The sequence below is a fragment of the Cyprinus carpio genome, chromosome B10 (assembly GCF_018340385.1).
Source record: "Cyprinus carpio isolate SPL01 chromosome B10, ASM1834038v1, whole genome shotgun sequence".
Classification (NCBI taxonomy): Eukaryota; Metazoa; Chordata; class Actinopteri; order Cypriniformes; family Cyprinidae; genus Cyprinus; species Cyprinus carpio.
The window spans coordinates 17404765-17430934 of NC_056606.1; the positions used below are offsets into that span (position 1 = coordinate 17404765).

Genomic DNA, 26170 nt, shown 5'->3' on the forward strand with positions numbered 1-26170 from the left:
GTTTGAAAAGTTTGAAAATTTTAAGAAGTTTAATAAAGCAAGTGACTAGCATGTCATTAGCATGATTAGCAAAGTTACTAGCATGTTTCTAGCATGATTAGCGAGTGACTAGCATGTCGCTAGCATGTTTCTAGCATGATTAGCAAGTGACTAGCATGTCACTAGCATGTATTTAGCATGATTAGCGAGTGACTAGCATGTCGCTAGCATGTTTCTAGCATGATTAGCAAGTGACTAGCATGTCGGTAGCATGTTTTTTAGCATGATTAGCAAGTGACTAGCATGTTTTTTAGCATGATTAGCGAGTGACTAGCATGTTTCTAGAATGATTAGCAAGTGACTAGCATGTCACTAGCATGATTAGCAAGTTACTAGCATGTCGCTAGCATGTATTTAGCATGATTAGCGAGTGACTAGCATGTCGCTAGCATGTTTCTAGCATGATTAGCAAGTGACTAGCATGTTTTTAGCATGATTAGCGAGTGACTAGCATGTCGCTAGCATGTTTCTAACATGATTAGCAAGTGACTAGCATGTCACTAGCATGATTAGCAAGTTACTAGCATGTTGCTAGCATGTTTCTAGCATGATTAGCAAGTGACTAGCATGTCGCCAGCATGATTGGCAAGTTACTAGCATGTTGCTAGCATGTTTCTAGCATGATTAGCGAGTGACTAGCATGTCGCTAGCATGTTTCTAACATGATTAGCGAGTGACTAGCATGTCGCTAGCATGTTTTTAGCATGATTAGCGAGTGACTAGCATGTCGCTAGCATGTTTTAGCATGATTAGCGAGTGACTAGCATGTCACTAGCATGTTTTTAGCATGATTAGCGATTGACTAGCATGTTGCTAGCATGTTTTTTAGCATGATTAGCGAGTGACTAGCATGTCGCTAGCATGTTTTTAGCATGATTAGTGAGCGAGTGACTAGCATGTCGCTATCATGTTTCTAGCATGATTAGCAAGTGACTAGCATGTCACTAGCATGATTAGCAAGTAACTAGCATGTCGCTAGCATGTTTCTAGCATGATTAGCAAGTGACTAGCATGTCACTAGCATGTTTTTAGCATGATTAGCGAGTGACTAGCATGTCCCTAGCATGTTTTTAGCATGATTAGCGAGTGACTAGCATGTCGCTAGCATGTTTTTAGCATGATTAGCGAGTGACTAGCATGTCGCTAGCATGTTTTTAGCATGATTAGCGAGTGACTAGCATGTCGCTAGCAAGTTTTTAGCATGATTAGCGATTGACTAGCATGTCGCTAGCATGTTTCTAGCATGATTAGCAAGTGACTAGCATGTCACTAGCACATTTCTAGCATGATTAGCAAGTAACTAGCATGTCACTAGCATGATTAGCAAGTTACTAGCATGTCGCTAGCATGTTTCTAGCATGATTAGCAAGTGACTAGCATGTCACTAGCATGTTTTTAGCATGATTAGCGAGTGACTAGCATGTCGCTAGCATGTTTTTAGCATGATTAGCAAGTGACTAGCATGTTTTTAGCATGATTAGCGATTGACTAGCATGTCGCTACCATGTTTCTAGCACGGTTAGCAAGTGACTAACATGTCACTAGCATGATTAACAAGTTACTAGCATGTTGCTAGCATGTTTTTAGCATGATTAGCATGTGACTAGCATGTTTCTAACATTATTAGCATGTTGCTAGGATAGATAGATAGATAGATATAGTCAGATGATAGATAGATAGATAGATAGATAGATAGATAGATAGATAGATAGATAGATAGATAGATAGATAGATAGATAGATAGATAGATAGATAGATAGATAGATGATAGATAGATAGATAGATAGATAGATAGATAGATATAAATAGTCAGATAGATAGATAGATAGATAGATAGATAGATAGATAGATAGATAGATAGATAGAAATAGTTTTGATAGATAGATAAATAGAAAGATAGATAGATTAGAAATATTAGATAGATGAGTTTGAATGATTTCAAATGGATTAGAAATAGTACATAGAGGCGAAGCTTGATTGAGTCTAATGGGCTTCAGTTTGTTTAGATTTGAATTTTGACAGTTGGAGCTTGGCTCATCTGAACATTCCGTCAATGAAAGTCTATGGGATTTTTATGATTTTTAATCTTCATTTTTATGAAAACCATTAGTCTGATCAGTTAGAAAAGATATAGCACACCCGGCGAGATCAGTCTGAAGAGCTGGGCTGAGTTTGGAGTCTGTAGAGTTAAAGCTCTAGGAGGAGATAGAGTTGATAATTTTAGTCTCAGAAGAATAATAATAATAATAAGTTTAAATAGTAGATCAGTAAGTTGGCTTTCTCAAGCCAACTTAATAATAAGTTTAAATAGTAGATCAGTAAGTTGGCTTTCTCAAGCCAACTTAATGAAACGAATCGGGTTTCCCGCCTCCACTCCTTCTGGAACCCCAACGAAACGTAAATTCTGTCTCCGACTTCGATTCTCCAAATCCATACATTTTTCGTGCATTTTCTTGTGTTCTTTGGTCATGACTTCGTGGGACTGTTCTAGTGCTGCCACCCTGTCCATCGTGTCACTCAGCGCTTTCCCCATCTCCGTGCACTCACTCGCCGATTCGGCCTGCGCTTTGTGTAAGGCGGCCAGCTCAGGAAAAGATTTCCTCTCGCAGCGCGCGCATGTCTTCTTTCATCTCTTCTCGATTCTTTTGCACTTCCAGATGTAGGTTTTCAATTTGTGACTTAATGTCCTTAATCACAGCTTCTCGGTGTGCATGCAGTTCCGTTCTAAGTGCTCTCAGTGAGATAGGAGAGTCATCGTCTTCTATATGTTCGTCCATTTTTCTTTCGCCGCTTTCCGTCTTCGTATTACGCTGGATCGTCGATGTAACTCTTTTTTGCACGAGCTCGGTTTCATGTCAAAATATACGCAGCAAAGTCTCCTTAACAAAAATGATAAAGTTTTACATGACTGGCTAGTCTATTGAGCAATTATCACTTATTTATTCGAGGAGCTCCCTTTCTCTGCTACTCACTCCATGCGGGCGGAAGCGGAAGTCCAATTGTTTTCTATTTTAATATATTTTTAAATGTAATTTATTCATCTGATAACAAAGCTGTATTTTCAGCATACTTACTCCAGTTTTCAGTGTCACATGATCCTTTGGAAATCATTTTAATATAACGGTTTGCTGCTCAAATTTTTTTTTAAAAACAGTTGTGCTGCTGAATAGTTTTGTGGAAACCATTATACACTATGATTCAAAAGTATACAGCAAGTAAAATAATAATAATAATACTTTTATTTTGTAAGGATGCATTAAATTTATTAAAAGTGACAGTAACACTATTTATAATGTTACAAAAGATTTCTATTTCAAATAAATGCTGCTGGTTTGATCTTTCTATTCATCAAAGACTCAGTATTTTGAAGCTGAATTTATTCAAACACTTAATCCAAATTATCTGAGTAATCCATATTATTTTTCATACATTCTCTATATGCATACATTTTCATTTATTTATCCTACAGGGAATTTTATGAGAAATGTCTGAGACAGCAAGTCATGGATTGACAGAAAGAGAGGAAGAGAGAGAAAGGCTTGATGCTAATGGTGTAGAATGTATTCCTCTTGTGTCTTGTTAACTTCTCAAGTTTTGCACGGTTTATTTGGAAGCTCCCGCTGGGTGCCGCTCCTCCAGCAAATTGCCATGAAAACAACTTTTAGATATGTCCCACTGGATATTTTCAATTTATGCAATGAATGATGAATAGTGAATATACAGGTTTTCCCGGGCTGTCTGTCTGGGTCAACACAGAGGATTTTTTTAAGTGTATGAATATTTAACAGGATGTTGCTCGTCTCTGACTGGAAAAAAACACGCTGATGCGGGGTAACGGAGCAGCGGGACGTGCGTGGTATGAAACATCCACAGACCTCTAAACATTTGAATGTCTAGACTTGACCTGCGTGCAGTGTTCAGAAAGTACATTTCACAACAATCCCTGAACTTGGAAAATCGAGAACACTTTGTTTTTTTTCAAGGTCAGATGTACTCGAGTGAAATAAAGATGCTTTCAAGCATGAAAAACACTTGTTCAGCTCATGAGTACCATGAAGAGCGGAAGAAAGCAAGTTGTTTTGGCCTTGTTGTGATATTCAAGGCAGGAGATCTGGATCTTCCACTTTCTATTGAAAAACAAATGCACAAGGAAGCTATGTGCACTAAACACATTATTTAGATTTGTGCTAGTAAATAAACAGATGACATACTACTTTAGCATTGTTTCACAAATAAATATTTAATTTTTTTTATAATATATTACAAATATGCATTTATATGTGCTTGTGTCATTTTTATTAGTTTTTGTTCTTTAAAAATATTACAATTTAGGCATCATTTATTTTTATTTAACTTTTATTTATTATTTCCATTTCGTAATTTCAATGCTTCTAATTAGTCAAATTTTAGTTTAGTTTAATATTAATATTTTAATTTATATTAAAATGAATTATAAATATTATATGCATGTTATTTATAATAAATAATAGCTTAATTAACCATGTTAATTAAATAATTAATGTTTATTTAAGATGTTTTAATAGTTTTAGTTTGTTAATTATAATAACTGCTTCTAATATACTTTCTTTAGATTGCACTTATGTATTGTTGTGTGTTCTTTTTTGTTTTTAATGCATTTTAAATAAATGTTTAATAATTTTTTATGTTTATTTCTTATAAATCCTTTTTATATATAATTATATCATTTATATAAACAAACTTGTCTTGCCTACATAGAATTCAAACACTTTAAATAAAATTGCATTTCATAAAGCAACACAATTAGTAGGTGCACTACAAGAGTGTAAATGTCATCATCTTCTATAGTTAGTACTCTCTTTCAGTTTAATTACTGTCATATCAGATCAACAGATGAAGACAGTCTTGCTGCACAAGTTAGTTGAGGTCAATATGTTTAAGAACTAACCTGAATAATAAGGTAATAATAATCTGGTATAGCAAACATTTAAAGATAACTCAATTGATCGATCTAATTAAACATTTAACTGTTTATCCAATATGTATGTATGCTAGAGTATCATTTCATTAACAAACTTAATTTCATTAACTGGGTTTAACAGATCTACTGTATGTCTTCCCGTCTGTCTGAGTCTTTTTTTCCTGGCATTGTGGTGTGAGGAACCCCAGCTGTGATTGGCAGCACTGACTCTGGCTCTGTTCTCTCATCAGCTTCTCTTGTGTGTATAATCAGTCAGACCCAAGAAAAGTCTGAAGAGAACCAGGACCGCAGTTCCCTGTAGGAGTCCTGATGCATGAGCCGTACACCTCTAATGACCAATTCACCTTCTGACAGAGCAGACCAGGTGCCACTTGAGCTATTTGACCTCATTTGTGTTAGAGCGGTTATGCATTGAATGAACTGTGTGAACTCCAAACTGTCAGTTGGATTATTAACCGTACTGCTGGTCATATTTTTTGTGAATTCACTTTATTTAAGGTTTGCTCACACCAAGAGCTAGTTGAAATATTCACATAGTGGGCGAAGCCAAAATATTGGTCCAATGCATCTTTTAGGCTTTTTTTTTTTTAACATTCATATGCTTTAAATACTATAATAACATGGTGGGGGTGGGGGGGTGCTTAAAAATCATGTTCAAAACTCACCATGGAAGAGATTTTATCTGGTTTGTGGTTAGCTACTAAGCATTGACAGCCTGTTTGCAAATGAGTGTTTGTATGTGGGTAAATAGTGTGAATGTGTTTGTACTGAGCTCTAAAACACACATTTTTCATCTCTGTTTCGGATTATGGGGATGGGCTGGTGCGAACAGCTCTGACGGCATGGCAGATCCAGAGATACGTCTCCCGTAGCAACGGAAGAGCTGTAAAGTCCAACTGTGGCTTTGTCACCCTGTCAAATCACCATGAAGGTAAACAGCACAACACCTTAACAACCTCACAAACAGCAGCTACATCTGAATCACACACTGCTTTAACTAAATTCCTCATTAACTGGACAAATTACTGCAATTAAAAGGAAGTAATTACTTTTTAGCACAGAAATCTCTTAACATCTCAGCTGGCCTCCTCTTGTATTGTATTTAGTGTCAGAACTTTCAGAGCCAAAGGGAGTGTCGAACCAATTAAAGAGGCCAGGAAAAGTCAGTAGCATAAAGGGACTTAAAGTCTCAGACACACACAACTTTATCTACAAACTTAAATAGTACATCCAACAGTTCGTTTACTGACTGGTTAATGCATATTGTACACAAGAATGCAAGTTTCTGAATTCATATCTGAATATATATATTTGTATATGCATGTGTGTGTGTATATATATATATATATATATATATATATATATATATATATATATATATATATATATATATATATATATATTTTTTATATAATTTAAAATGATAAAATACACTAAGTTATGCCCTGTTTGGCCATCTTGAGCAATCTGTAGCAGTCAGGCTGCATTGGTTTTTATCAGTCCACATTATTCCCAGGGTGCTAAAACAACACTTCAGAAGATCTAGTCTCTGATTTGCAAGTTTCGTGCCATCAGATCTGAGAGAAATTAAAGTTTGTGGCACTTAAAATGATAACAAGAAAAAAATTAAATCAGTTATCTGTGTTTCTGCCGCTAAAGGACGAACACGTGGAGAAGAGTCTCAAACTGAAGAAGATCAACAGTGCATTTATTACAGCATGACAGATAGTCTCTGATGTAGAATTCAGATGGTTGGGACATCGATTGCAGCAGCTGTTTCAAATACAGTGGCGTCTGAATGCTGTAGCAGAAGGACACCATGAAAAGTCTGTTTGTCCTGGAGCCTTTGAGAGACCAGTGTCCTCTGCTCTGACCCTGCCAAAACACAGAGTCTCTTATTTGACAAATATGCTCAGGGGATCTGCAGACACCTTTCCCTGTCACTTTATTTAAAGACATTGATCAGTCGTGTTACTAGACAGTGTTTCTCAGCATTGGCGGAAAACCTCAGATAATACGTATACAGCATATATATCCACTTAATATTTTATCAAACGCTCAGTAAGATCACAAAATGCAATTAAATGTACATATAATTGTACAAACTCTAGAGATGTCTATCTGACTCGTGACTCGAGACATTAACCAAAGCTTGGGGCAGAAATAATAAAAATAAAATAAAATAAAAATAGAATACACCTTTAGATGCCAAGAGGCAGAGGTCTGTTGTAAATGACTTAAAAAGTTGAAATCAAGGCTTGAAAGTTGGTGAAATGTTTGATATGTCATAAATCAGATATTTCCTCTAACATACTACAGGGTGACATTTCTCTCATACAACTCTCTCATACAATTTTATGCAGGCATATGGAAAATATGCCAACAGATCAAAGAGCAAAGCTGTTTTTCATTGCTTAATAAGCTTGTTTTTTCTGTTTCACTAAATGCCATTAGAGAACTAAAATTTGAAATTTCTTCAGATAAAAAAAGGGAAAATAAAAAAAATCATTTAAAAATGCAGTACTTCTGCTCTCTTTTATGAAGACAGTTAAATCAGAACAGTCAATTTTAAACCTTCATTAAAAAATCCTTATTTAGTGGCAGCGTGTGTGAAAAGTGCATTCGAATCAGAGGCCAAGGAAACCTTCAGGATACTAAATAATGAAATGTCACACATAACAAGAGGGGGATTAGGAGGCCAGTGAACTTTTGGCATTTTAAAAGTAAAAATGTCAACTTCTTCCTCTTAAATATACCAATTTAATGGTTGTGTGGCTGCAAGTGCATGGCATGTAAAGAGCCTCAGCTTTGCGCTTTCAAAAGAGTCAGCGGGTATTGATGCCCAGGAAGTCGATGTCGCCGCCCTTTAGGCTGCAATGAAAACACTTGAAATCAATACATGAACCATCACAGCGTGCCGATTAAATAAAGTGTTTTAAATGGCATTTTAACACAAAAGGAAATGTGTGTGGCAGACTTTAAGGGATTTACATGGTCACACACAGATAAAAAGGTACAATACATGGTTCCAGACGTATTATGCTGTCTGTTTTCTATAATCTGCCGTCTTTCTTTAGATGAAAACACCACCTGAGACGAGCCTGCTATTGCCACAATGCAATGCAACCAACTTGGAATAGAGCACCCAAAAACACTCAACCACAGACCATCCGAGATGTAGTTAGGTTTCTTTATCAACAGATTTGGAAATTATGCTTTACATTATTTGCTCACCAATGGATCCTCTGCAGTGTATAGGTGCCGTCAGAATAAGAGTCCAAACAGCCAATCACAATGGTCCACAAGTAATCCACATGGCTCCAGTCCATTAATAAATACCTTGTGAAGTGAAAATCTGCATGTTTGTAATAAACAAATCCATTATTATGATTTTAATTAATAATCCATAATAATGCTTCCTCCAGTGAAAAAGGCTGTTGTCCTCTCACATCACAATTTGTTCAGAACTGGACTCTTTTCACTTGTAAACAGTGCTTGTTCTGTAAATTTTCCTTTCCTGATTCAGTAGAGACTACTTTACGTGGATTATGGACTGGAACCAATGATTTGAAGTTAAAAATGTATCATTGATTTGTTTATTACAAATGTGGAGCTTTTCACGTCACAGGATGTTATTTAAAGTCATGTGGATTAACTGTAGATTATTGTAATGTTTTATCAGCTGTTTGGACTCTCATTCTGACGGCACCCATTCACCGCAGAGGATCCATGGATGAGCAAGTGACGTAGTGATACATTTCTCCAAATCTGTTTTGATGAAACGCCAAACACATCTACATCTTTGATGGCCTGAGGGTGAGTTAATTCTAAGCAAATTTTCATTTTTGGGTGAACTAATCCTTTAACCTCCGATTAGTATTTGATGAATGAACTGGTAGTAATATCAGCCACGATTTTGAACCAAGGATCATGGTTTGACTAGTTCCTCTGTCTTTTCTGTGAAAACTAGAAACACATGTAAGTACATAAACCATCACCAGAGAAAACGTTCTCTCTGAAGAGCCCAAAACGTTCTGATCATTTGGTTTTCTGTGAGAGACAGCATCTCGGCATCACCTGCAGAGTTCAGACAGCATGAGGATATTAGAGAGCATTCTGCCATAATGACTCTCATTTACAAGCCATAAACTGACAAAGCGCCAGACTAATTATGTCAACTAGCAGCTTCTGAATAGCCCTTGATCAAGCTAATCACCGGCAATCCAAAAAACAGGTGTTGAACATTTTCAAACCCTCCCCTGAAATCAGAGGTATGAAAGGCAGAAACTGAAACCATCAGATTGTTTCCATGCTTCTGTTTTTGAATAGCCAGAATATGAGAGGACGAGTCTTGCACAGAATTATGAAAGGATCTGATAAGAAAGCTACGGCGAAATGAATTCAGAAATAGACCTTTTGAAAGACCTAGCTGCACACTTCAAAATTACTTCACATACTTCTGTATGAAATAGAAATAAATTTCCCTCTGGCTGCCTAAAGGACTCTTTCATTCTCAAATGCTTCTCATAAAACTTTCATTCAGAGCTCAAAAAGTCATCATACAGTGACATTAACTGTATGCACCACCTAAAATGCACTTTTAAATATCATAAAACCTAATTTGGAAACAACATTAAAAAGCAACCGCTAATGGAGGAATCTACAGGGTACAGTATGATATGCAATGAAGAAAAAAATGCACAGTTTAGTAATAGCTCACTGTTCCTGCTAATAGCTGAATGAATGTGATGAATACCAAAATGTGCAACAAGATTTATCAAGATTAATAAACCCAAAAATATCATATGACATGTTCTTTTTAATGATATAGTGTACAGTAGATGTTTCTGCACTTTACAACAAAGAACAAAGCATTAATTTAGGCTATGCTTTAAACCACCATTATGTTTATTTAAAAAAAAAACATAATCACTGTCTTTCCTGGTATTCTGTCATTTTTAAAAGCTTGCATAAATTATAATTTATTATTTAAAAGGGTGCATCTTTTATTAATGTTAAAGTTCATTTTTGCAATTTCAGTTGTCTCAGTGAAAGAAGCTCCGAAAATCAGCGGAATTTGTACTTATAAAGCAAACATGAGCCCACAGGATAATACAGGATGGCTGCATCTCATTATCCCAACAACATATGGCCGCCAAACATGCTGTGTCTTCACTAAATTAAATATAAACAGCAATTGACTTATGAAAAAGTTTTATATATATATATATATATATATATATATATATATATATATATATATATATATATAAACCTCTTCCATCTGCAGTCTATGCGTAACTGTTCTAATGACCTGAATAAGTACAGTCTGTTATTAAACTGGTAAAAACAACACAGCTCTGCTAGTTTCAAAAACAGCTCTGTTCGGGACGGTGCTAATCTGATCTTCAGGATTAGTCTCATTATCTTGTGCAGCTGAGACTCACCGCACAATCATTCTGTCCCGTTGTAACACTTCGCCGATATATTGGTTTAAATTGAGGCCACTGATTCGGTAGGCTATAATATCACATGTTCGAAGCGGAATATGATACAGTTCAGCAAAGCAAATGGTTATCTAAAAGACTTTCTGAATGTATATATAATTGTGAAGAGATATAAGTTCTCGTCGTGTTTTGTTAACATTCCGTACGATATTGCCGTTGATCACATCATAGTGAAGCGTACTGTTTCTATGGTTACCACCACAGATTAACGTGATTTTTTCTAAATAGCGTCTATTTATGTTTTTTTTTTTTTTTTTTTTTTTAAGTGCTGCCAAGACACACTTGTAACTTTTATGTTTGCTGAAACATATCTTTTGCAATAAATAAATAATAAAAATAATAAAAAGGCATACTTATTTGGGGGGTTCGGTTCAAGTAATTATTTGTAAGAGAGACACTCCTGCAGTTGTGTCGCATATCGAGCGTCATGAACGCCGTTTCAAGTTTGAAGTTTCAAATTTGAAAACGCGTGTTGAGACCCCATTTTGTAGCTCTGCGTCTGCTTTTAACGCATTATCGCGTCAATATGAACGGCCCCTTACTTTCTCACATCACTGTACAGATGAAGTTCATGCATTCCTGCGATATCCGAGTTAAACAACACGTCAAAAGTAAATCTTTTAATATATTCTAAACTGCCTCGACATATATTCGTAATTTGTTATTGTACTTAACTGGCGTGTGTGTGTGTGGAGAAATCATTTGCGAGTAAAGCCACAGACAGTAGGCTACAAACCCAGTTAGTCATTGTGCACAAGATAATTATCCTATCTAACTCTATTACATACAGTAGCATTAGTAGATTTAAGTACTTAAATATAAATACTCACCTTGACAACGCGTGTAAATCACTGAAAGACTCAGAATGAGCAGCAGAGACCGCCAGTTCGTTTGGAGCTCGATCCTTACGCACATACTGAAACCACTCGTCAGAACACACTACAATTTGTCCTTGTGTTAAACAATGCTGTGAGAATCACTCGAATGTCAAATAAAACGTCCGTAAGGTCTTGTAAGCATATGGGCCACTCGCGTCTGTCCCGGTGAATCGCGCAGAGCTCCGGTAGTAACGCAGAGAGATCTCGACTCACGGACTGTTGTGAGCGGATTGCGCGGTGGAGCTTCAGCACCGCGGACAGCTCCAGTCAACCTCAGCGCGCCTGGACACTTTGGACAGCAGCCTGGCGTTCATCCAGCAGCATTGGGCTTATTTAGAGCAGCTGCTTTTGTGTGCGGAGAGGCAGAAGAGAATTACATCAGATACATGATTATCCTCTTAATGTAATGAGTACAAGTTCTAATTTAAATGTAACCCTGGGGGATACAGACATTTGAAAGGTTGTGGGAGGTACAGCGAGTGAGGGGGCTAAGTTGGTTAAAACAATAGCAATGTTTTTTTTTTTAAGGGAAACTTTGTTGGATTTTAAATTTCCCATTTTGATTTCATGGGTTATTTAGAAAAAAGGTATGTGTAGTTTGGTCCAACTTCTTAGAAAATCATTTATTTGCAGATGCTACTTGATTTGATATTTTCTTATATCTATTGCAATGACATTTATACAGTTTAAGCGGGGGTTAAAGGAATAGTTACCTAAAAAGGAAAATTTGATTAAAACGTACTCACCCTCAGACTTGCATTATATCACTTGGTCACCAATGGATCCTCTTCAGTGAATGGGTGCCGTCAGAATGAGAGTTCAAATATCTGATAAAAACATCACAATACTCCAGTCCATCAGTTAACATCTTGTGAAGTGAAAAGCTTTATGTTTGCATAAAGCAAATCCATTATTGAGGCGTTTTAACTTTAAACTGTCAGTTCTGGCCAGAATACATAATAAAATTTCCTTCAGTGAAAAAGTTTGTCCCCTACTGTCCTTTCACATCAAATTCCACCAGCATGTTTGTTTAGAACTGTTTTGGACTGTTGTCAGTGTACGCAATGTGTGATCTGTGCATTTTTTTCCTCCAGATTCAGACAAAACAGCTTTTTCACTGGAGAAAGCAATATTATGGATAGAGGACTCATATTTAACTCGTCTACATCTTGGATGGCCTGAGGGTGAGTACACTGTATATTTGGCAAGACAGTCTGTGTGTTTTTTTTTAATGCTTGTAACTCATTGCTTACACACTCAGCAAGAGATTTCAGCCAGGCAGCACTGCTGTTAAAAAAAAGTCTGTCTGCTTAGCTAATGAAAATCGTGGCCGTGAAATAGACTGACCAATGTGTTGAGGTAATGAAGCGATCATCACAGGCTTTAAATTCATTCGGATGGGATGCTGACTAAACAGCCGTTTAGATATTGTTACGGAGAAATTAATCTATAGCCTCCCATATTGGGAATAAGATTTACAGTATTAGGTCCGACCATAATAAAACTGCTCTTCTTAAAAATTCTTAAAAATAAGAATGTTTTTAAAACAATTATAATAATTAAACATACTGGAAAAGAGCAGGTATTTATTAAAATTGTTTTATATATATAAAATAACTAAATACATTTAAAAATATATTTGTATATAAATGTGTAATAAAACATTTTTTAAGAATTTCTTAATGATATATGTAATCTGTATCGTTAAAATGCCACTTTCAGTGAATGAAAGATGAAATTCACATCTTAAATGTACATCTACTTTAGATTATTTGTGTCTGCTGGAGGATTTGATCAAAACTGCTATGAAAAGTGTGATTCAGGCACCAAGACTTTCACAGCTGCCAGATATTTTTGTCTCAGTCTGCTGATGTCACGGCCTCCCTCTGTTCTGCTAAATGAGCCTTTCTCTCTGAAAACATTTCCACTCAGGACTGGACAGCTCTGCCTGTACTGATGAAGTCATTCTGTCTACATGGGCAGAAGCAATGTATTTCATACCCAAGCACTCAGCATCAACTGTATGCAGGGAGGATGCCTATAAAACCTGAGAGGGATCTTTTAGCATTGCTGTGCATCTCAGTAGCAGCCAATGTTTCTGAAACAGTCTTATCTTAATGGCTGCAGAAACAGCATGAATGAGATCATGTGATTTCAGATAATAAAAAGACATACTTCTAAGGTTTCTTCAGTATCATGTACAACCTGTGTGGTCTTCTCCACCCACTCGCAGTTATCTCACAATTCCTGTGACCTTCATATATCCATGTGAATGATGACTGAGATGACCTAGCATACAGTATTGCAATCCATAAAGCTGAACACCTTCCACATTTGTATCCCAAAATGTGAAACTTGACCCACACAATCCATTTAACCTTATTCTGTGTATTTCAGAGTATGAAATCACTCATGTCAACCAAAACAAGCCACACATTTGAGATTAAGCATACTTGAACTCTGTCTTTCATGACATTATACATCATGTTTTGGGCCGGGGTGCTTTTGTAGAATGGCTGCTGAGATCATATCAGCATGAGATTATATAACAGAGTTTTATGCTTTTACACAAAGGATTTCACCTCAGGAGGAAACGGGTACAGTCTGTCCCCCTTGGTATAAATCGTGATTTAAAAAAAGCTTTTCTTTTGCATTTGAGAACATACTCGCACACCTGTGGCCACTACTAAGACCAAGTAAATTATTCATCAGCCAAGAACAAACATTACTTTGTTTGCATGTCGGGTGGTAATATTAATATTCATGAGGCCGGGACCGAAGCTCAGACTGCTAATAAGTCATTTTAACAGAAAATGGGTACTTGACATGACATTTCAAGCAGTGATGGTCCTGTCGCTATATACTACATCTCTAATTATCTGAAATGCAGTTTTAGTGCATTTTATGTCCATGTAGTAATTGGGAAAAAACATGGAATATATATAATATACCATTCAAAAATATGAGGTTATTACCTTTTTTTTTTTTTTTTTTTTGAAAGCAAGCGTGCATTAAATTGTTCAAAAGTGACATTTGAACTTCCTAGTCATTAAAGAATAAAGTATCCACTGTTTTCAGCATTGATAATAATAAAAAATGTTTCTTGAAGACCAAATGAGCTTAAGATGATTTTTGAAGCATAGGGAGGCACTGAAGACTGGAGAAATGACTGCTAAAAATTCAGCTTTGTATCACAGGAATAAATTATCTTTTAAAATATATTTAAAAAGTTGCAAAAGTTGTTTTAAATTAGAATAATATTTCACAATATTACTGTTTTTACTGTATTTTTAATCAAACAAATGCAGTTTTTGTGAGCATAAGAGACTTATTTCAAAGACATGCAAAAAAAAAAAAAACTTATCAACTCCAAACCTTTGGATGGTCATCATTCATCATTTTAACCAACATTGTGATCTTGTGTATCAATGGAAGCAAGAAAATCACATGGCCAGTCACAAATTTGCATATTTGCATATTTGATAAGCGCTATCTTAAATATTTTTCATAATAATCATAATAATGTCAAATAAACCTTTTTACATTCACTAATGCAGGGAGCAGGTAACAGAGCTCCAAACAAAAGTTCACATAATTCGTCCAAACACAACGCTAAGACTAAACACTGGCTCAAATCTCTTGAGTGTGTAAAAATGAGTTTCTCAGCATCTTCTGTGACAGTTGTGTGGAAGGTATTGAAGTGTTGCACAAAGCTGCACAACAAAACAATCTGCAGTATCGCAGAGGTAACAAAGAATCCCAGAGCTCTGATTGGATCTCTGTCTGCGGTTTGATGCAGCATTATTCATTTTCTGTTGTCATCCTGGTTATACAAAAAAAAATTACATTCATTTTCTCATTGACTGTTAGCGATAACATACAACTTTAAAGACACATCTCAAGGTGTTTCACAGTGTTATAGAATTTTGTATGTCATTTAATCTCCAGTCAATTAAAATTTGATAAGATTAAATATTTTGCAATAAACTTCAAATAAACTGTATTTTATACATAAAGTTAATGATTAATAGCCAATAGTTACATAATACTGATTCAGTTCCATCAATTTAATGCTTATGGAGACAAATGACTATTGAAAATCAAGACGACTTGAAAAAATTGGCACGTTACTGTTGCACTCTACATTACTTACAAACTATGTGATCTATAAAACCTGAAGCCAGAACGCTAAAGGCAGTTGCTCAGCTGCCAAATGATCCCCGGATGTAGAATATATGACCTTTCCTAAAACAAGTACCAGGCCTTATAAAGGTCAGCGGTCATTCTGACTGTATGATATGCATTAGTAAAATGAGTCCCCAGTGATTTATTGCACAGCACTGATAATTCACTTACCAAACAAAAATTATGCTCTATTAAACTGCCGCTGACCTTCACACCGTCAGAAATCTAACTCCCACTCTATTGCACTGCAGGATTGCTGGGCTGGAGGAGATTCTGTTGAAAAGGGGCTATGAAATGTTTAATTTAAGCTCTGAGAAAATGCAGATTTTATTATTTAAGAGTATATCTATTGGAACCATCTTAACAGCTTTTTTATTAGCTGATCTTTATGGGAAATTGTTGGCAGCAGGGCTGGACCGGATCTGACTGAAACATTTCATCAGCAGTTTGAATAGGTCGCAGAGAGTCAAGGTTTATTGTCTCTGCGTTCTGCACGTTAGATCTACAATAACACTGTGACAGACGCAAAGACCGCTTCAATGTTCCCAGCTCCTGTCAGTTCTGGTGAACAAATACATTTGCTGTATGAACACAATAATAAATATTTTCCAAAATGGGTACAATAAGGTGACATTAATCTACTCACTTTTTATTTACTGAACATTAAAAGGAAACTTAAACTTGTAAAAGCATTTTACAAATCGCTACAGCAGACCAAGAATGACTCCAAAAGCTTGATTATATCCAAAGCAGTATTACAGACTTGTTAAATATCACTGTAGTAATATACAGTATATATCTATATTACGTAATTTACATAGTCTTAATCATAAACATTTATTAACTGGAACATTGAGTGATGATATTTCAAAGTGATTTCTGTAATCCTGACAGATAGCAAATATTGTATTTACCTGCTTTAGAAACATTCCAGTAAACACTGCTAATAGGTATAAGAAGTGAAAAAGGAAGACAATTACATTTTTAAAGCATCTGTGTGAAAACAATCCTGGAGAGAGACGTGAGAATTTGGGGAGAAAGGCGAGAGATTCTTAGTGCATTTCAATGAATTTTTTCAAGTATATTAAATCAGTTGAACAGACCTCACTTGCACAGTACTGCATATGTTGTCTTTTTTCACATTGTTACTGTGAAATACAAAGGAAAAAAGTAAATAAGGGGGAAAATAATGCAGTGGACTTAAAAGGAGCTCTTTCCACAAATTCCAAGCATATTTTCCTGATTTCTGAAAATAGAACATGAAGGAAAATTTACATCTCATTCAGTCAATTGTGAAATGTTTCTCTACTTGGTTAAAAACGGTTTAGAATGGGATTAAACCCAGGGTTAAGCACAACGTGAGTTATTAAGTGTTTAAAGTTTGCATCTTGTGCAGAATTTCTGTAAACTGCTGCTGAAACAGTCTGGCAATCTATGGTTGGATCATTTGTCTATATATACCCTAAAGAATTAATTCCATCTGCTCTACTAATGAACTTTGGTATTAAATGGCTAATTAATTTTTCACTTTTAAGACTTTAACGTTCTGAAACGTACATCTTTTGGGGGAGGTTTATAATGATCTGAACACTGTAGAGACCATTAAAGCATGAATAATAAAAATGCAGTATTTTTAGTTAAGAATAATTTTTTCACATATTGCAAATCGTTTATGTCTCCCAACCCTGCAGCTATAAACAAAGCTAGCTGTTAAAAAACGATTAGCCAATTTGAATCATGATTCCTGATGTTCCCGCATCCCTCTCAACGGGAACATCAGTCTGCAGACAACACACATTTCCCACACTTCAATGGGGCTCCAAACGGGAACCGCACAGTGGGAAGATCAGAGCGTATTTATTAGGGGAATAATAAAGTAAATTTATATTGACTTTGTCTGACAATGGACACATTAAAAGACCATTAGCTAAAGCAGAAGAAATCCATCCTCAACCCAGAGAGGGCTATGTTAATTAGCTTTGGGATTGCCGCGATCAGCGGAAAGCAAAAGACAGGTGTTAAATCACAGGATTCTAGCATAAGATTAAACTTGTTGAGTCTTGGGAATTTTATATGTGATATTAAAAGACCTCTGTAACAACCCATCATCTGTCAGAACAAGACAATACACAACTTTATGGTTATAGCTATCATAGACCTTTAGTTCCTATCCTTTAATCTGATTGGCCAAGAAGCATTCAGTTTGTCTATTTAGTAGAACAGTATCTCTTTGATGTGAGTCGCTTGTCAAATTAAGAAAACAGATGTCTGACTATCATTCGTTACATTACTATTTAAAACCTGCATTATTTAGTAGTACCTAGAAGACCAAACCATCGATCAGCATTGTACTTGCATGCATGTCTACAGGTCATAAAAAAACAAACTCTCATGCATTATCCATTAATGTCATGTAGGCTTACACTGAAAACAGCAGTCTTCTAAAAGAGTACACATCCAGCACTTCCTCCGACAGATTTAATCAAGCACCATAAGCTTCTGCCAGCTAGAAAATCATGGGACAATGGAAGGGAGGGTTTAAACCAGTGTCCTGCTGGTTTAACTTTTCCACTGAAGAGCAAATGATATCAGTGAACACGGATCAGAACAGAGTAGACAGATAGTGTGGATGAGCCCAAACACAAAGCAGTGGGAAATCCCAGCATGCCTCTCCTGTGCGTTCCTACAACGCTGTTTATCTAAGGGCCCCCTGGAGACTCCAGGGATTAAATGCTATTCTTGTGTTTGCATACTGCGTTCCTTCTAGTCTGCTAGACAGATGTTCTTATAAACCTTAAAAAATAAGGCACATTTCTCAATAAAAAAAAATTAGTAACTCAACAAATTTCCACTGTTGTTCTTAGGGTAACTGAGGATAATATATACACTAAAACAAGTTTGTGCACCTAATGTGAATCTACTGTTTCTGCAATGGAAGTACCATTTTTACACAACTGAATAAGACCTATTCTTGTAATAATTTTTGATCTCATTAAGTATGTCAAAATTCTAAATTTCCCTATTTAAAGGGGTCATATGATGCAATTTCAAGTTTTCCTTTCTCTTAGGCGTGTTAAAAGATGTTCGTGCATAGATAAGATTCCTAAAGTTGCAAAGATTTAAGTCTCAAACCCAAAAAGGTATTCTTTATAAAAGTTAAGACTCGTCCACGCCCTCCTAAAACGCTTCTTTTAAACATGCCCCCACACGTCTACGTCACTGTGTGGGAAGATTTGCACAACACCGCCCAAATGTTCATGCAAAGAAAGAATGCGTAACTTTTATTTTCCCTGAAATATTGTTGCTGCTGCCATCGTCTTGTCGTGGAGACACTGTGTGTTTCATGGTGAAAGCGAAACTACTTTGTTTGGCCTTCCAAAAGAGGACACAACTAGAAATCAGAGGTTAAGTTGTATTTACAACACTGTTCCTGAACAGTTCAAGCTAAATATTCAGATGTTTGCAGTGCATTTTATGGAGGACTGTTTCCTGTTTCCTGAGTTGTTTCTACAAAGTGGGGCAATTCCAACTTTGCAAGGACAGGCTGGTGCTTCTGACTCACAGCCTGTAAGTACGTTTTCATATTTAAATAATTTGCCACTGATGATTCAAATGCGAGTTTTGAGCAGTGTAGAGTAGCGCTTGTTTTTTTGATGTTTCCCTGATCACAAATGAAGTCATGGTTTTGTTTATGCCGTGCGATACGCTATGTGTAAAAACACATTATAAGTCATTATAATCAGTAATTATGTCCCCACTGGATGCAACAAATGCCTCGTTTGTAATGGGTTTTATTGTTTTTTTCTAGTCGCACCGGGGGACACAGTACGGTAAGGGGCGTAACATTTCCATCACATGCTTGAGGCATTCGGCCAATTACAACGCACTGGATAGCTGGCCAATCAGTGTACACCTCGCTTTTCAGAACGAAGAGCTTTGTAAAAATCGTTGCGTTTTAGAAAGGCGGGATAGAGGGAGCAACAATAATGTACAGTATGTGGAAAATAATGTGTTGTTTGATATTAAAACTGCATAAACACATTGCATATCACATTAAATACACAAAATAATGTTCTTTTTAGCAGCGTCATATGACCCCTTTAGAGATAATGTTTCAGACAGTGTGTTATAAAATGAGCTATCATGCTCATATCATGTTCTTTTTCATTAGCTTGCTTAGCACTTTTGGATGGGATTAGGTCAAGGAAATCTAAAATACTCCGAGATCAGTTGTTTGGAAAGTATTGAAGTACACCGTCACCTGAGCTGTAATTGCCATGTGACTGATCACTTATATTAGAACTCCTTGCAGCAGACAAAAGAGAAATCCTTCCAAATTAAAAGCCCTCCAAAATTGTGGTCACTGATAATATAATATATTATAATATAGCATTTAAACCTTTATCTCAGGATCAGATGGCATAGCCACAAACTTCCCATAGTCTGCTAAGTAACAGTTTGTTGCATATGACACAAAAATGATAAGAGCTGACTGGGTCGCATGGTTCTATGCAACTTCTAGGTATAAGGGCTGAAACTACCCCACAGACACTCTAGTCATATGTCAATTTTTCTGTCAGCCATAAAAATGGATCAACATCTTTTATTTACAATAAAACAAATGCAAAACTCTTTCTTATATATATTGCTTTTATATATAATTTTGCTTTTACTGCATAAGCCACTGAACAGACAAACAGTCTCTTGTTTGTATGTGCTTTCATAATAAAAGTCTTATTTAATGCATAGAAAAACAGGGGAGGACACACACATACACACGCTACACATGCACACACCACACTTACCCACAAACACATCAGAAATTATTAGACTCCCATCAATAATTAATTTTGGCAAAGTTAAATTAAATGGTACTAAATTATCTTAAATTAATGGTTAAAAATGTATTTTAAGATCCAAACATGAAGCACCCCCAAGAAAAAAAACTGAATCAAAAAGAGGTTTAGAATTAAAATGCTGTCATTCAGTAAACCAGTGCTAAATTAACTTCCTCTGGTTAACAGTAGTTCACCAGCTCATAAGAAATAAATGGAGATTAATACCCTATTTCATTAACTGCAAACTACAGTAAAGCTGTGCTACATAGTTCACTCAAGCAAATTCAAGGCAAAATGTCATGAAGCAGACACTCTAACCAAATAAAATAAACATAAATTAGATAAAGATTTTCATTTCCTTTTCACAATATATTACTTCATTTTCTTGGAGGGGTTGTTGATGGAGACATTGCAATCTAAATTAATACAGGTGCCATGCAGCTGCAAAAAAAAAAAAAAAAAAAAAAAAAAAAAAAAAAAAAAACACTCTAAACTCTAAAACACACTATATATGTAGACCTGCAGTGATAAACTTTAGTCCCATTGTAGGCTATGAAGAAACCGAAGTAAATCAGTGCTAGGGCAGATGAGAGGTAAACAGGCACTTTTCAGTGCACGCGAGCAGCAGATTAGATCTACGCAGCGCTTTCTGAAGGTTGACCATCACCATTGCTGTCTTTAAGGATAGTACTTTCAGTTTGTGTAGTGTCTTTCTCTGGTCCAGTGTTGTCTTCATCATGTGGAACTGAGTGTGGTCTGTAGAGTGGGGGGCTGGAGGGAAAAAAAGACAAAAGATTTTTTTAGAAACAGAAAGATAAGATTATAGACACACCTTAATACTAGTCCCTTGCGAGAGGTCAGATGGGCACAATGTCATGCAAAGATAGATAGCAGGACAAAAGTCATGAGTGAATGTCCCTGACTGGTCACAAATGCACATCTACAGTAGTTCCAAAACATCCACTTTGTTTGCAATAAGGTCTTGCTCAATCCTCAGTTTAAACTCTTCCAGTATTTCTAAAGCTTTATGTACATTTATTATGGCTTACTGCATTTCCAAGAATAACTTTTATTGGTCCTGGAACAAATCAAGCCTGAAGCCTATCCCTTATTACCCCTATCCTTTCCTATTAAGTTTCCAACATTTCCCTAGGCAGTACCCAGAAAAATCAATGGTTGATAATGGGAGGTACATTAAGTTTTTGAAGCTCCAAAATGTAAGTCAAACCTACCACAAAGATCTGATTAATAGTATATTGTTTCAGAACCAACAAGGAACATGTCCTACTTGGAAAAATCAAGATAACCATTTGTGTGTTAGTACAATACTCTGTGGCCACACTTTGTGTCCAAACCCAAAACAATGTTCAGGCAACAGTGTCACAGCATGCCTTGTTAATCCAATGATATAACTACTGTTTAAAGTTTAACACACAGCAGAGCACATCATGCGTTTAGAGAGAAGCTTCTTGAAAACATCAGTCCTTAGTCTGGCCCATCCAGGGTCACCTGTTAATGATCCTTAATCACTGTCAGGCTTATAGAGATACTTCATAACCAGACTGTCCACTTTCTTCTTCTGTTTCTTTATTTCTTTTTTGCTTGGGGGTCGTTCTTCATCAGGACTTTCCGGACCCCCATCAGAGTCTTTCTGTCCTGGGGTTCTCTTCACGCTGTTTGAGCTGCGGTATGACACTGTTGATGCAGAGCTTGAAGATGATGATTCAGAGTCAGATTCAGACTTGGACGATCCTGATTCTTTCTTTCTTGAGCTTTTGGATCTTCTCTTTTCTTTCTGTCTGGAATGCCGCCGAGTATGACCCTCATTGGAGGAGCTGTCAGACTCGGAGCGCCTGCTCTTCTTCTTGTTCTTCTTCTTGCTGCTCTTGGAGCTGAAGGAACTCATTGAGCTTCCAGAACGTCCAGAATCTACAGCAGAACCTGAAGCTGAGCGTCTCAGACTGGACCCGCTAAGGCCCAGACCTTCATCGTTCTTGTCTTGCAACAAACTCTTTATGCTCTTCCTATCTTCTTCCTGTCCTGCATCACCACCTCTCTCCTCTTCTTCATCTGAGTCTTCTAAGCTGCGGCGTTTGAATTTAATTGGCTTGAAGCTCAGGACTTCGTTGATGGCTTTTTCGAGCTCTGGGTCCAGGTAGTTGCGGTGGCTTACAGGTTTAATATCAGAAGCGTCCAGTGTGTTCTCAGAAGATCGTAGCTGGGCAGGAGTGGACAGACTACGACCCACTGAACGAGGACTGTATGCGGCCACACTCACAGAGTCAACATCATCATCGTCATCAACACCATCATTATTCAGACGAACTCCAAACTCGCTAAGTCGGGTGCTGCGGGCCAGGGAGATTCGTGAGCCGACGCTGGTGCTTCCAGGACTTCGGCTTCTAGATCGTTGACTCATACTGGTACTTGTCGGCCCGTAATCACTGCGACTGTCATCCATCCAAGAAGTACTACGTCGCAAGCTGAAGCTGCTCACACCAGACTGAGCATCGTCATCTTGGTCTATCCCACGGCGTGTGGAAGTTCGGCTCGGGGCAAGCGAGGACACCATGGACTCTTTGTCAAATTCTGGACTGCTTTTGGTCCAGCGACGATCTAGACCTTTCCTGGCCCTACTGGCAGCCTCAGAGTAAGCCTGGGATATCACTGAACCCCGGTCATCCAGGTCATCACCAGTCTGAGGCCTGTCTGTGGATTTGCTTTTAGCTTTGCGCAAAGACAAGCGGTCTGGCATGTCCGGCTGCTCCCGAAGGGTACTGAAGAGGGAGCTGTCATCCCCTGCACCTCCGTTCCAGTCCTTCTGGTGGGAGCGTTTCCTGTAGCTGAGCGAGCTCATCACAGACAATGGACGGCTCTCATCTGAATCTTTTTTTACTTCCTCCTTCCCCTCTTTTCCCTCTTTCCCTTCTTTTATATCTTTCACATCTGCATTAGCAGCATTGGTGTGTCTAAGACGGACAAAAAACACATTAAAAATGGCAGAATTGCAGGTGATCAATGAATGAAACAGGATGAGACCCGTGACAGAGATAAACATGAATTCAGAGAAGGAAAGAGATTTGAGAGGTAATTTAGGAGCATATTTTACACCAACCCCAGGAATAAACTTAAAAGGATTAAACTCCTAATGGCAGTTATGTAACTGCACCGTACTAATACTACTGAGGAACAGAACAGTAACAGCAGCTGTCGGTGAAACAGTCATGAATCCAACACCATCAAATGCTGTCTTGAGCTTATTAGCATGTCTAACAGATGGAGAGGACATATGTAAATCTTGGCTGGTACTCTAGTAAACCACATCAGTAGCGCCCCCAATGTTCTTACCCTGTAGATTTAGCTACAAAAGCTGCCTATACTCTTTGAACGATTGTTCAATAAGCTTTCCAAAGAAAACTTATGGAGGATTAAATGAAACACTGTAAATTAAATATGCATCTGTTAAATATGTATTTTTGTTTAGCTTGAAGGGGTTCAAAAATTAAAACACTCATTTATACTTCCAGAAAAAGACTATATGTTAAATGTAAACAAACTCATAATTTAGTCACCAGTTCCTCAAACACCATTAAGTGTGGTTTAATTTCTCCAGCTCTGGGGATCATAAAATGATCTCAGTCTTTGAAATTAAACTCCAATATGCAACTAAAGGGGTTCCACACTAACCTGGTGGTCTTCTGGGGGCCCTCATCAGAGAGTGTCTTGGCGGATCCTTTGCTCTTGGAGAGCAATGACTTCACCCCATCTACGCGGTCCTCCACCTCAGAGTCCATATCCGATTCATCTCCACTGCCAACAAGAGAAGCTCAATCAAATATAGCAGCTGACATAAAGGTCATTTTGGCTGATCATGGCAAGAGGGTTACAATACTTTGGTTAGTGGTTAGTGCCAAAACAACACATGGTTTCAATAAAAGAAATAGGGGAAAAGAGGATTTCAATCCGTTCCACAATAACACTAAAGGCAGATATTTTATTGAATTTTATGTTAATGGAGTGTATTTTTACTGTATTTTCTGTGAGTGTAGTGTTCCACAATAACACTAAAGGCAGATATTTTACTGCATTCTCTGTGAACGCAGTGGCACGTTATACAACGCAGCATAGTTTAATCTGCGAAACATGAATCAGGGATGCCAGACTTAGAACCGGTGAATGTACAGTTTCATAGAAAGGGAATTTAGGCTACAGATGCTTCTGGAGCCGACGCAAAATGTTCATCTAAAGAAGACGGTGGAAACAGCACACACACAATTTAAAGCTTAAGCACACACACAGCTCACATTTAAACGCTAATCGACTGTGACAATCTGCTTCTATTGGTTGCATATCGCAGTTCCACCCAATTACAGCAAATCAACCCGAATGCAATTTGATTTTAAAGCTTTTTCACACACACAGAATCTTTGCAGTTATACTTGCAGTTACACTTGCACAACAACACACATGAACATATCACAACTTGCTAAGCACAGTTAAGTAGCAAGATGCACTAGAAACTTGATACATTAATTTGGATTTTCGAACAGAGAATGAAAACAGGTTTAGAAGTGGTATTAATTGAAAAGTGGCTTCTCTGTGTTTTTCAATGTTTAAATTTGAATCCACAAAAATATCATTTTTATATGATTTTTCTGGGTGTATGGAAATGGCTCTGCTTCATAGGAATAAAAAGATGGAAAACTTTATTTTTAAATTGGTGTAATACAGCCTTGACTGGGTAAAAAACACGATCAGCAACACATAATGTATGTGTATATATTGCTTAAACACAGCAAATTAGAGGGAACATTGGCTACAGATGCTTCTGGAGAAATTTTCATCTACGGTCCCCCCCCCCCATAAATACACAAAAGCATAGTATAATCTGACACACAATCAGGGATGCCATGAGTACAGTGAATTTAGGCTACAGATGCTTCTGGAGAATTTCATCTTACGGTCACACATTGTATTCCCCGCTTTCAACTTCACACTTGCACACAACACACATGAACGAATCACAACAATTACAAGACAACCGAAACATGATTCCCCGATATTGTTAAACACAGCACATGCTCATGAAGACAGAAAAATGCTGCTGTATTATCAAATTAGTTACTGGTCTAATACTTCTTTCCATTTCAGCTGAAAATAATACTTGCCATGTAAGACTTATCATGGTTTGTTGGACTGGAGAGTAATACAACAGCATTCACGTTCTTACAATGAATAGCATTACAAACTCAAACCAAAAAACAGATGAGAAACGATCACCACTTAGCATCCTCACGTTTTGTTCTTTCTTTTCTGATACTTTGTCACCATGTCTTGTAAACTGCCAAAAATAAAATAAAAATAGATGAAAATAACGGGGGGAAAGGAAAATAAGTAGTTGATCATATAAAAAAAAAATAGAAGAAGAAGAAAAGCAAAAGAACTTTAAAAGGGTCTATGTAAACAATAGTAACATGCGATGGTTATCCTGATCAACTTCAGAGAATTGTTGCCATGGAAACAGTGGCACTGACAGAAGACTAATCCTTATACCTGTTGATGAGGTCATCATCATCATCCGTCTCCATTTCATCCTCCATAGCAGCCTGCAGGTCCCCAATCCGCTTAAAGGCCAACTTCAAATCTGCTTGTAAGCTCTGATTGGCTGCTTCCAGACTTTCAATATCCATTTCCTGTTTAAAGTCCAACCAAAGTTATGAAACAAATGGCCATGGTTTTGCTACAGCAACCATACTGTTTTAT

The 26170-nt window shown here is 37.0% G+C and overlaps 2 protein-coding genes and 1 long non-coding RNA gene across 12 annotated transcripts in view; 1 reads left to right on the plus strand and 2 right to left on the minus strand.

Moving 5' to 3' along the window:
• Positions 1-11777, minus strand: part of sez6a (seizure related 6 homolog a) — a 47411-nt gene extending 35634 nt beyond the window's left edge. For both annotated transcript variants that reach the window (XM_042732975.1, XM_042732974.1), the window contains exon 1: positions 11337-11777. In XM_042732975.1, the coding sequence (XP_042588909.1) occupies positions 11337-11421 (85 nt within the window). In that variant the 5' untranslated portion in view covers positions 11422-11777. The remainder of the gene's footprint in view (positions 1-11336) is intronic.
• The window catches only part of LOC109097395, a 35355-nt gene extending 22538 nt beyond the window's left edge, over positions 1-12817 (plus strand). For both annotated transcript variants that reach the window (XR_002019112.2, XR_006155760.1), the window contains 3 exons: positions 5230-5363; positions 5832-5930; positions 12479-12817. This is a non-coding gene — a long non-coding RNA (uncharacterized LOC109097395). The remainder of the gene's footprint in view (positions 1-5229; positions 5364-5831; positions 5931-12478) is intronic.
• Positions 12818-20156: 7339 nt separating this feature from the next.
• The window catches only part of myo18aa (myosin XVIIIAa), a 43156-nt gene continuing 37142 nt past the window's right edge, over positions 20157-26170 (minus strand). For 4 of the 8 annotated variants that reach the window (XM_042732982.1, XM_042732980.1, XM_042732979.1 and 1 more), the window contains 5 exons: positions 25961-26100; positions 25704-25748; positions 24095-24217; positions 21917-23376; positions 21143-21178 (listed from right to left, as the gene is read on the minus strand). In XM_042732982.1, the coding sequence (XP_042588916.1) occupies positions 21930-23376; positions 24095-24217; positions 25704-25748; positions 25961-26100 (1755 nt within the window). In that variant the 3' untranslated portion in view covers positions 21143-21178; positions 21917-21929. Of the gene's footprint in view, positions 21179-21916; positions 23377-24094; positions 24218-25703; positions 25749-25960; positions 26101-26170 lie in introns of all 8 variants that reach the window. The other 4 variants (XM_042732986.1, XM_042732981.1, XM_042732984.1 and 1 more) reach the window with 3 other exon arrangements.